At 40.1% G+C, this 12,389-nt stretch overlaps 1 protein-coding gene and 1 long non-coding RNA gene across 2 annotated transcripts in view; both read right to left on the bottom strand.

Annotated features, from left to right (window-relative positions):
* LOC121240909 (DNA topoisomerase 1-like) overlaps positions 1 to 12,389 on the bottom strand; it is a 49,128-nt gene that overhangs the window by 18,599 nt on the left and 18,140 nt on the right. The window contains exons 9-12 of the mRNA XM_041138433.1: positions 8,614 to 8,697; positions 8,181 to 8,264; positions 6,702 to 6,770; positions 262 to 321 (exon numbers count right to left, since the gene is read on the bottom strand). Of these exons, the coding sequence (XP_040994367.1) occupies positions 262 to 321; positions 6,702 to 6,770; positions 8,181 to 8,264; positions 8,614 to 8,697 (297 nt within the window). The remainder of the gene's footprint in view (positions 1 to 261; positions 322 to 6,701; positions 6,771 to 8,180; positions 8,265 to 8,613; positions 8,698 to 12,389) is intronic.
* On the bottom strand, positions 8,949 to 11,249 carry LOC121240917. Its single transcript, XR_005935603.1, has 2 exons — positions 10,150 to 11,249; positions 8,949 to 10,070 (listed from the first exon to the last, which is right to left on the bottom strand). It is a non-coding gene; the product is annotated as an uncharacterized LOC121240917 (long non-coding RNA).

Below are 12,389 nucleotides of genomic sequence, written 5' to 3'. Positions count from 1 at the left end.
ATCTGAAGGGAATTTTTTAATAGTTTTGTAGAAACTGACTTCTGACGCACATCTACACAAATAAAAAGATAAAATCCTCGAAATATTGCAATTCCAAGTAGCCCCTTATATAAGTAGAAATGAAACCCCCAGTAAAAGTAGTCTTTACAAACAAATGGCAATAGTATTAGATTGTTCTAGCAAAAATGCGGTATTTAAATGCCCACACGATCATTGAAACGATAATAAATCTAAGTATTTAGTGGCAAGGCCAGAACATACCATGCGACCACGAAATTCTGGATGCAACACACGGCTTTTCACATTCACATAGTTTCTGTCCTGATGCCGAGGATAAATAAGAAGATAAAACAATGGAGAAAAACACAGATGAGACAAGTAAGTTCTCCACAAATTTGAACATATACAAATCAAAGATTACACATCAATGCTGATGAAGAATGTCCAATAGATAAAGTTTTATTTTTGCACTGACTCACCAAAATTTCACTAGTTCATAAAAGCAGACAAGAATAATTTTCAAGTACTAATCATATGCTCCTCTAAGCTCTCTCTACGAGAGAGTATAGGTGGTGTGGGCAGTCTCAGTGTTCCTAGAACAGCCTGAGGGAGTGATCCCCTTAGTTCGATTCTGCAATTAAGGGTGGACAGGATGGAGGATTTGGAGGAGAAATGAGACCAGCTTAGTTTCATTGAGGATGAAAACTCGATTATTGAAATTGACTCGATAAGCTTAGAGACAGTAGCAGAAAAAGGGGAGAGGTGTTTGGTGGGTAAACTGTGGTCTGATCGTAGATTGGGGAAAGAAGTAATTAGATCGACAATGGCTAAGATCTGGAAAATTGGAAGCCCTTTCCAAGTTCAAGAGATCAGCACAAACCTGTTTGTAATAAGTTTTGAATGCTAGGAGGATAAATGGAGAGTGATGGAAGGGAGGCCCTGGTTATTTGACAACTGTTTGCTGGTTCTAAAACCCTTTGATGGTTTGGTTCCCCCTCAGAAGATGAATTTTGACTATGAGGATTTCTGGGTGCAGATGAATAACCTCCCACTTGCTTGTATGAATCGAGAAGTGGGCCAACAAATCGGAGACACAATAGGTGATGTTAAGGGGGTAGATGTGAGAGAGGATGGAACTGGGTGAGTGAGCTATCTGAGAGTTAGAATTAGGCTAAATTTGAAGAAAGCAATTGAGAGGGGCCGAACTGTCAATCTGCTTGGGGAGAAAATGTGGATACCTCTGAGGTATGAGAAATTGCACAGAATGTGTTTTAAGTGTGGATTTATTGTCCATGGTGGGAAGGGTTGTAGCAATACGGGAGCTAACACAACTATTAAGCAGGGGGGAACTTCAGTATGGTTTTTGGCTTCATGCACCAAGTATGGCGGGAAGAACGAATGGGAAACCACCTAAAGGGGGAAGTAGATCTGGATCTGGTGAATGGAAGAAGTATGGGGAAAATATGGCTAAAAATAGGTTTGATCCAGAGGTTAATGAAGAAAGAGTAGAGGGGTCTCAGAGCAGGAAGGGAACTGATTGTTTACATCAGTGTCTGGCTGTTCCTGATGTCACAATAGAGGTACCTATGGAGATAGTAGTGAGATAGGCAGAGGATAGTATTGAGGCTTGCCAGGTGTTTGAGGAAAGGGTAGAAAGACTAGAGGAAGGGAAGGAGGTAATGAAACAGAGTGGTTTTAAGAGTTTGGTCCAGAATAAACCTCAGAGAGCTACTAGGCTATCAAAGAAAAGTCCCAAGATCCAGAATCTTGCCAATGGTGTGGAGCAGCAAGATCCAATGCTAGTGGGGGAAGGTGGAGAGGTGAGCAGAGGAAGGTGGAAGAGAAGAGCTAGAACTGTAGGAAATTCTAAAGAGTTTGTTGTTTCCAGTAGTTGTAAACGCAGATTAACTGATGGTTGCATTGAGGGAAGCCCTCTGAAAAAAGAAAGACAGACTGTAGATTCACATGGTGTATCTCCTCAGGTATTGGCAGTGGCTGGAAGTCAGCCCCGCCAAGCATCATGAAAATCTTAAGGTGGAACTGTCGGGAGCTTGGGAACCCCCGGACAGTTCAAGACCTTCAACTTTTGGTGAAGGAGAAGAGACTCTATATAGTTTTTCTCATGGAGACAAAACTATTAGCATGGAAGTTTGAAGTCATTAAAAAGAAGTTGAATTGTGAAGGTTGTTTTGTGATGGAGCCAAGAGGACGTAGTGGAGGTCTAGCTCTTCTATGGAATCAAGAGGTGAAGTTAGAAATTCTTAATTTCTCTCGGCACCATATAAGTGCTAGTCTTATGCAGGAAGAGATGATGATTCGTTGGGTGTTAACTGGCTTTTATGGCCACCCTGAGGCAAATAAAGAAAAAATACATGGAACTTGCTCTCTCTTTTGGAACCTTCAACGGGGACATCATGGTGTGTAGTTGGTGATTTTAACGAGATCGTAGCCCAATCTGAAAAGATGGGAGGTAAACCAAGACCAAAGGGGTTGATGGAAGATTTCAGAAGATGCTTAGAGGGCAATGAATTACATGATATGGGATGGAGAGGAATGAAGTATACGTGGAGTAATAAACACTCTAATAACACTTTTACGAAAGAAAGACTTGATAGGGTAGTTGCTAATTCCTAGTGGACTGACCTGTTTAGAGAAAGAAGGGTGGAGGTGTTGCTAGCTAGGCAATCTGATCATAAGCCTTTGTTATTGATGCTGTCAACATAAATGGTTTATGTAAAATTCAGAAAGAAAGATTTCAGGTTTGAAGCTAAATGGGTTTTAGAAGAAGGGGGCAGAGTAGTAGAAGAAGCCTGGGGAAATAGTTGTGCAGCAATAGATACCCTAACAGAAATTTAGGGTAAGCTAAAGAAGTGTAGTGTTGATCTTTCTAGGTGGAGCCGTGATAAGGGTAGGGAGGGAGAGAGGGAAATTATGTTGATGTCTAAGAAACTGAAGCAAGAACTGGAGGTAGAAGGTCAACACAATGCTGATACTATTAAATCATTACAGAAGGAGTTAGGGCTGTTGCTTGAGAAGAAAGATCTGAAGTGGAAACAGAGAGCAAAGAGGAATTGGTATCTATTGGGTGACAGAAATACTAAGTTTTTCCACTCGTGTGCCAGCCAAAGAAGAAAGAAGAACTGGATAAAGGAAATTAAAGACCCCCAAGGAAGATGTCTGACTGAACAGGCAGGAATTGAAGAGGTTTTTTTCCAGTAGTACCAAAACTTATTTAGAACCTCAAACCCTTCCTGTGAAGCTATAGATGAGTGCTTAAAAGATGTTGAACCTAGAGTTACAAGGGCCATGAATTGTGAGTCACAGAAAAAGTTTGTTATGGCTAAAGTAGAGGACGCATTGAAACAAATGGGGCCATTAAAGTCCCCTGGGCCTGATGAGTATGGGGCTATTTTTTATCAAACATACTGGAGTGTGGTGGGGGAGAAAGTAGGTAATGTTGTTCTAGCTTTTTTACATGGTGAAGGGGGGTAGGTTAGTTCTAGTAATTTTACCCACATTGCTCTAATTCCTAAAGTTGAGAATGCTTCAGCAGCTAGTGATTTTCGTCCCATCAGCCTTTGTAATGTTTTATACAAACTTGTCTCAAAGGTGCTTGCAAACGGATTGAAGAAAGTCCTTCCAGTTATTATATCAAAAAGCCAGAGTGCTTTTATACTGGGTAGATTGATCATAGACAATGTCATCGTTGCATATGAAACCTTGCATACCATGAAAATAAGACAAATGGGGAAGGTTGGAAGCATGGCCTTGAAGCTAGATATTTCAAAAGCCTACGATAGAATTGAATGGAGATTTCTGGAAACTGTGATGAGGAAGCTGGGTTTTGGGGAGCAGTGGATTTCTCTGATTATGGAGATTGGAGTGTTACTTCAGTAACTTACTCAGTTTTGGTGAATGGCCAGCCTGGAAGAACAGTGAAGCCTTCAAGGGGAATAAGACAGGGGGATCCAATCTCCCCCTATCTATTCATTTTGTGTGCTGAAGGGCTTAGCTCCCTAGTTGAATCAGCTGAAAGAAGAGGTGAAATAAGGGGGGTAGCAGTGACAAGAGGAGGTACAAGGTTGAGTCATCTTTTTTTTGCTGATGATTATGTTATTTTTGGTAGGGCAATAATGTCAGAATGGGTTAAAATTCAAGGCCTTGGGACAGATTTTGAACAAACTAAAGACAACCATTTTCTTTAGCTCCAATACCCCTATGGCAGTGAGATCACATATACAGTAGGTAGCAGGAGTGACAACTTGCGGCAGCTATGAGAAATATCTTGGTCTACCACCTATTGTGGGGAGATCAAGGTATAATACTTTCAAAAGTTTGAAGGAAAGAGTATGGATGAATGTAAATAGCTGGAAGAACAATTTCCTTTCACAAGCTGGGAAGGAAATCCTATTGAAGGCAGTCATCCAGGCGATCCCCACATGCTCCATGAGTGTTTTCAGACTACCGAGAAGGTTGTGTAAGGAGATATCAGCTGTTATGGAAAGGTTTTGGTGGGGGCATATGCAAAACGATAGAAGAATTCAGTGGAAAAGCTGGTTCAAGATGGGAGACTCCAAGAAGAGAGGGGGATTGGGTTTAAGGGACCTTGAGAGCTTCAACAAAGCCATGCTGGCTAAGCAGTGTTGGAGGATCCTTAATAACCCATCTTCTTTAGTTGCCAGAGTGATGAAAGAGAAATATTTCAAAGAGGAAAGTCTTTTGGAAGCAAGGCTGGGGTATGCTCCTTCCTTAATACGGAGGAGCTTATGATGCTCTATTGGTTTGGTTAAGGAAGGCCTTCTTTGGAGGGTGGGAGATGGGAGTCAAATCAGAATCTGGAAAGATAGATGGGTACCATTGTCCTCCACTCACATGGTACAATCTCCTGTGAAAATTCTTTCTGAGGATTCTTGTGTGCAATAGCTTATTGATGAAAGCTCTGGTTCTTGGAAGAAAAGGCTGGTTGAAGATATATTTCTTAAGGATGAGACTGCAGCCATATGTAGCATTCCTATTAGCAGATTTGGTGCAAAAGACAAAGTGGTGTGGGGTTGTACTGACAAAGGGGCTTTCTCTGTCAAGAGTGCCTATCATTTGGAGCACTCAAGAATAAGGGAGGGGAAAGGTGAGCATTCAAATGTGGCAGAAGCTGAATCAGATTGGAACTCTATCTGGAAGGTGAACGTACAGGGGGTAGTAAAACAATTCATTTGGAAGGCTTGTCACAACTTAATTCCTACAAGGTTGAATCTGTTCAAGAAAAATATTTGTGATACCAACCTCTGTCCTATTTGTGAGAGGGAAGTGGAAACTATTACTCATACTCTTTGGTGCTGTCCAGCAGCCTCGAATGTATGGGCAGAAAATGGAAGTCTTGTTCGCAAATGGGTTAACATAGAGGTAGAGTTCATGGAGCAGTGGAAGAAGTTGAATGTGTGCTTGGAAAATGAGGAGGTAGGGCTGGTAGTCTCTACGATGAGAAGAATCTGGCTGAGAAGGAATTCAGTGATTTTTGAAAAGAATTTTGAGAACCCAAGGAGGGTGTTATGTGCTGCTAGGGAGGGCAGAGATGATTTTATTGCAGCAAGTACTTTGATACAGACTAGTCGTGCAGAAAGGGTAGTGACAAAGTGGAAAAACCCCCCTGATATGGTCTGTAAAGTTAATTGGGATGCAGCCATGGATGTGAAGAATAAGAGGGTGGGCATTGGAGTCATATGTAGGAATGCAGAAGGGGACATTTTAGCTTGTCTTTGTTTAAAAATAGATGCTGTCATGAGAACAGTTATGGTTGAGGCATATGCATTGAAAAGAGCCATGGTCTTTTGCTTGGAGCTGGGGCTGTCCAGTGTTATTTTGGAGGGGGATTCAAAGGTGATAGTCAATGATACGAACAGTAAGGAGGAGGTATGGGCAGATTATGGCATTTTAATTGAAGATACGAGAAGATTTCTTGCAGCAAACTCAAACTGGTTGCTGTCTTTTACTTATAGAGAGGCAAATAACATAGCTCATTTACTTGCAAAAATGGCACTTAATTGTAGTGATGAACTAGTATGGATAGAAGAGGGTCCCTTGCAGATCATGAATTCTGTGTTAAGGGAGAAATACTGTAATGATTAACCTTGTTGATAGTGAATGAATGAAAGATACCAGTTTATACTTCAAAAAAAAAAAAAAAAAAAAAAAAAAACGTAATAATCATATGCAGTATTTATAGGCATACTGTGTCTTATGATAAATTCAAATACTGCCATTCTAGTCAATATAATATGTTAGAAAAAGAGACTTTAGTGAAGAATGGAAAAGGCCCTTGAAAAGGAATTCCACCCATTAAAACCTAAAATAAAAGGGTACAACAAAGGAACGCAATCGTAAGAATATTTTTTCTCATTTGGCACCGGGTGTCCAAGAACAGCGTCCCGACTAATCCCGGGGTGCACAGGCCCTCGGCAATGAGTTTCCCGCAAGTACACCTTAGATAATTCAAGGGGAAAATACCCCAGTCCGATGGCCCCTAGAGATTGTTTGCACCCAAGGGGATTTGAATCCTAAGAACATAATGCAAAGATCTGTCAATTTGACAATTAAATTACAGTATAACCCTAGCAAAATATATTGATAAGTAACACTCACGCTATGTATATATAAATATCAATAGATATAATATATATTCGTTTGACCATTTGCGGACTACTTACCTGTAAAACTTTTAGTGTGCTGGCATATGTCGAAGGTCTTCCGATTCCAAGCTCCTCTAGCTTCTTAACCTATAAATTTCAAGATAGTATTAGAAGAAAAAGAGAAACCTAACATAAGACAGTAGTTCGTACATTAGATAGCAAAACAATGCATGTGTGTAAGTGGGACATTTTCCACTCAAGCCACAGTATTATCACATTAGATAGCAAATGCAACTTTTGGGAGAGTAAATTATCAAAAAAAGAAAAATATTTTTATGAAAGATAAGTTTTTATAAGTAATAAAACCATATTAATAACGAGACGCGTCCAAGTATATGGGAAGTATACAAGACAGTCACTTATCTGAGTATAAACAATGTACAAGAAAATCAAGTTCGTATATTAAAGTTTATAGAGACTCTAGAGGAAAAGAGCATTATAAAAATAAATTATTGAGCTCCTCCAGCATCAAAAATATAATAGTGCACAAAATGTCTTTTAAATACTTCAGGAGAGCAAAAGAACAACCTATCACATAGACAAGGCCATCAACCTTTTTTTTCTTTTGATAGGTACATAGGCAAAGCCATCAACATTTCCAGGGGAAAGTTTGGATAAGGCTGCAAATGACTCAAAACAAGGCAAAATAGAGATTGTTTTAGGTTGGCCAGCTAGAAAGTAACTTTGTTAAGCCAGGCTTGAGCTCGAGACAAGCCATCCAGCTTTAATTCAAACTCAGCTCCAAAAACAAACAAGCCATTCAGGTTTAGATAATCCCATGTGTTTACAAAATATACCAATCATTTGGTGGAATGCTCATGGGGTTGGGTTGAAGCTAAAAAATTCAATTGTGGCATGTACAGGCTGGGTGCAGAATACCTAAATCAGCAAAGTGACATGATCGTGTAACAAAGAGGCAAACAATTGAGGCAGGTTAGTAGAATTGATTTCCTTGTATAATAAGTGTGTTCTTGCTGAAGGCAGCTCAGGAATTAAGTTATAAGAAATAAATGGTAGCAAATCTTTTCAAGCTGAAATCCCAATATTGCTCATGCTCAGCTCATTAAAAAACTAGCACTGAAATTGTGCTAAACTACAATTATAAAAGTTACAAGCAGGTTTAAAGGAGCCCTAGCGGCCTTAGTCTTGAGTAGCCGTAAAATACAATACAAAATATGCAAGAACCAATGGGAACTGACCCTATTAAAAATATATTAAGAGAAGCCAATGAAAATATATTAAGAGGCTGTTGGCAGACAGATCAAAAAACCAAAAGAAGAAGAAAAAGTGCAGACATGCAACAGAACCTTTGCAAATATTGCAGGCTTGGTTTTCTACATCTTTATTTATATTGTACTAGGCTGTCACAGAACAGTTATTACACAAAGCTTCTATTTGGGCATGACAAGATGAAGGCTACGTCATTGGGGAACAACGTCGTAGAGAGAAACATGTTCTTAAATGCTACAGATATCGAGAAGGGTGCTGATTATGTACCAATGATGCCTCAGAGTAGCGTGGCGAAGGCTGGGTAAAGTGCTGCTTGAGTTCCACTTCACCAAGACACAATGGGTCTCCACACTACAAACAAGTTAATAGAGTTACACTCCAGAGAACATGTATAAAAAATTACTAACGTTAAAATAAATTTAAGAGACATATTCATGCAAATCACATAGTCAAGTTAAGTATTGACCTCATGATCCATCAAAATCTGTGGCTAGCCTCATTTAAAGATATGAATTAGTATGGTACTGTCGACCCATAAAAAAAAAAGGAAAAAAAAAAAAATGGAATGGTAGTCTTTCCTAGCAGGAGGCATATGCCACCTTCGGTAGGTGAAGAACGGAATTAAGAAAGAACACCAATTCAAAAGTATAATCTAATATCATTCCTGTCATAACAAATACTAGGAATGAGAATTTACTACCTTCAATAAACTAAGAATTTCAACAGCCTCATTGTGATCATTCTCTTCCTTTTCTTTACTTTGGATTGCTTCAACTTCCACATCCTAGAAAAATAAATAAAAGGACAAAAAAGACAATCTCACATATAAACAGGTGACAAAGTGCCGAATTAAAATAAATCTTATATAAATCACATGGAAGTCAACTGAATAAATACATAAAGTGATGCAAATTCCAGATCAAGTAGAATATAATGGAAGGTAGGCATAGTGGCTATAAAATGTTACCCCGACTTCTTATACAGATTCAATTTTAAATCCCAACCATGATTAACAACAAAAAAACTCATGCAAACATATATATCCTCAGACATGTCAAAGCCAAGTACATGGAAGAAAGCGAAAGAAACTATTGTCACAATCACAAAATTTAAAATCAAAACTCAAGAAAGATGAGCACAATCACTATTAATTACCGAGGCATCTCCAATTTGTATGAATTACAGAAAACTATATCGAAAGAAAGTGTGTCATGGCCACCAAACTCAATACAAGTGGACTAAAAAATTATCTCCAGCAATGAAAATCCATCAATAGAACTCGGAGAACAACACAATAAATCGGCAGCCGAAGAATACACTTCCATGGGGCCAAATGGATCTGATTAGGAACTGCAATATGACAGTGCATTATCTAGTAGGGAATCCAGAATCCCTAATAAACTTTGAACAACTCTGTTCCTTCTCATGACAAGCTCCTTTGTTTTTTTTATAAGAGAGAAATATTACAAATATGAATGAAATAGGCATAGCCCGTATACACAGGAGGTATACAAAAGAACACCTGAATACATTCTATGAACGGTAAATTAAAATGCGCATTGTTCCCATTTAGTACAATAGCTGAAAACCAAAGCATTAAGTGTACAAAGAAATTCTGCAGCTCTGCCATTGTGAACTCCTCGTCTTCAAAACAACGCTCATTCCTTTCCGATCAAATATACCACATGATACACAATTGGATCATCTTCCACACTGCCGCCACTTGGAAACAACCTTGAATCTTTTCCCAACGGCCCAATAAATCCACCACCCTCGATGGCATTACCCAAGTAACATCAACCCTTCTAAAGATCTCATCCCACAACACCCTTGTCACCTCACAGTGCAATAAGAGGTGATCCACTGATTCTCCATTCCTTCTACAAATATAACACCAATCCATCACAACGCATGCCCTCTTCCTCAAATTGTCCGTGGTCAAAATCTTCCCAAGAGCAGCAGTCCATATAAAGAAAGCTACTTTAGAAGGCACACGAGACCTCCAAATATTCTTCCAAGGGAAGGGAAAGTTAGCTTGTGATGTCAATATTTTATAATACACCATGACTGTACATTTCTTATTGTCATTGGACCTCCACTGCATTCTATCTCTCTGTGCCGTAAGGTGTCCCATGGAGTATATCAATCTGAAAAAATCTGAAACGGTGAGCAATTCTCAATCATGAAGGTACCTATTAAAAAGGATATTCCACTGGTAAGAGCTGTGGGAAAATACCCGCACATCCGCCACTGAAGCATCCCTATTAGCTGCAATACGATAGAGAGCTGGAAAGGCCCTATCAAGAGCACAGTCTCTGCACCACACATCCCGCCAAAACCTGATTCTAGTACCCTATCTGGCCACAAAACGGATATGTTTTTCAAAACATGTCCATCCCTTCTTTATAAATTTCCATAAGCCCACACCCTACCCCCCCCCCCCCCCCCCCCCCTCTTTCACTCCATTGGAGCACTAACCCCCCCCAAGCACATCCATGTCTAGAGTCCATCATTTCCTTCCACAACGACTCCCCCTCCAAGTGGTATCTCCATAACAATTTCCCCAATAAAGCTTTATTGAATGTTCTCAAGTTGCACACTCCCAAGCCCCCATTCAAGATTGGGGAACATATTGTTTGCCAATTAACAAGATGGAATTTCTTTTCCTCCCCCAGGGCCCCCCATAAGAACGCCCGAAAGAATTTCTCAATCCTATTCACCACCCTTGCCGGTAAAGGAAACAAAGATAAAAAAATAAGTGGAGAGATTAATTCAGGTGCTCTTTATTAAAGTGAGACGACCCCTTTACGATAAGTACATACTTTTCCAGCTAGCCAACCTTTTCTTCACCTTCTCCACTACCCCATCCCAAATAGCTCTAGCCTTAAACGTTGCTCCCAACGGAAGACCCAAATATTTCATAGGCAACGAAGACACCTTACAATCCAAAAGGCTCGCTAAGCTATTGATATTGGGCACCACGCCCACCGCAACCATCTCGGACTTACCAAGATTCACCTCAAGCACCGACACTGCTTCAAAGCATAATAACAGTGCTCATAGAGTTTGAATCTCACTATGGTCTGCTTCACAAAAGAGTTAATATCATTTGCAAATAGGAGATGTGAGATGATAATAGCGTCACTAGTGCTATTACCCACCTGGAATTCAGATAGGAACCCTCCTCCAACCTCAGCCTTCACCATCTGGTCGAGAGCCTCCATAACTATAATAAACAGAAGAGGACATAAAGGATCTCCTTGCCTCAAACCACGCACACTGTCAAAAAAACCCGCAGGAGTGCTGTTAACTAGAACTGAGAAGCGAGTAGTTGAAACGCAAGTATAAAAGAAATTCTCAATTCACATGATCATATGCCTTTTCCATGTCAAGCTTGCAAAGGATGCCTAGAACTCCCTCCCGCATTCTGTGATCCAAATACTCATTTGCAATGAACCGAGTCAAGGATTTGTCTCCCACGAATAAATGCGTTCTAAGGCTTAGAAATAATTTGTTCCCACACAGGACTTAGTTGACTAGCAAGAACCTTCGAGATGATCTTGTATACACCCAAAGAGGCCAAGACCGACCAGCCCACATATGGACACCCACATAAACTATGAACAATTCTTCTATCAATAACCTCCATCTTTGTTTCTTGAAAACACACTACATCAACCTCCCACATCCGCGATAACAATTTGATATGAAGGCATTTATTGCGATTATTAAGTCAACGTAATTTATAGAGCAAGTGACCCTAGAAAGGATCTTAGGCTTCATGGAAACAAAGAGTGACCCTCCCTTTCGGTCTATCCCTTCTGCCACTCCCTTCCTTCGCATCGTAATTAATAGAGCAAGTGAGTCTTTTAAGTTCCCTGTCTCGCTTTGTGGCTGACTTCAAGCGACCATCTTCAATTGCTACAAGAAGGGCCCTAAACTGTTCTTCAAAGCCTACACAAGAAACCCCAACACGAGCTCCTTTGTGTTATAATCAACATGAAAAATAGCTTCAAATTCAAACATAAGAATGGCTTTATATGTTAGCGCTGTACAAAAACTGAGGAAACCGGCTGTTATCGACGAGAACTGGCCGCCAGAATACAGAACTAGCCGAAACTGGTGTAGAATCGATCGGCCAGAGGTAGAAATAACTCAAAACCGACGTTGGCCGATTTGGTTCCGGTTTGAACCAATATCAAACCGCCAAACCGGCCGATTATATATATATGTATATTATATGTATATAAAACGATGTCGTTTCACTTAAGTGAGTGAAACAGCATCGTTTTAGTTCTGACTTTTATAAAATAAATTACGTTAAGCCAACGGCGCCGCCATTTCGACCTGGGATTAATAATCCCCCTCCTTTCTTCTTCTTCCCTCGTCTTCTTCCATATGCTTCTTCTTTCAGAATCGATGCCACCGACAGTACAACCCGCCGCTCCCCTCCTTCACAGCGACACCGACGGCAAA

Source organism: Juglans microcarpa x Juglans regia, chromosome 1D, assembly GCF_004785595.1.
Source record: "Juglans microcarpa x Juglans regia isolate MS1-56 chromosome 1D, Jm3101_v1.0, whole genome shotgun sequence".
Taxonomy (NCBI): Eukaryota; Viridiplantae; Streptophyta; class Magnoliopsida; order Fagales; family Juglandaceae; genus Juglans; species Juglans microcarpa x Juglans regia.
The sequence above is the reverse complement of the archived record's forward strand: the minus strand, read 5'-3'. Positions and strand labels throughout refer to the sequence as shown.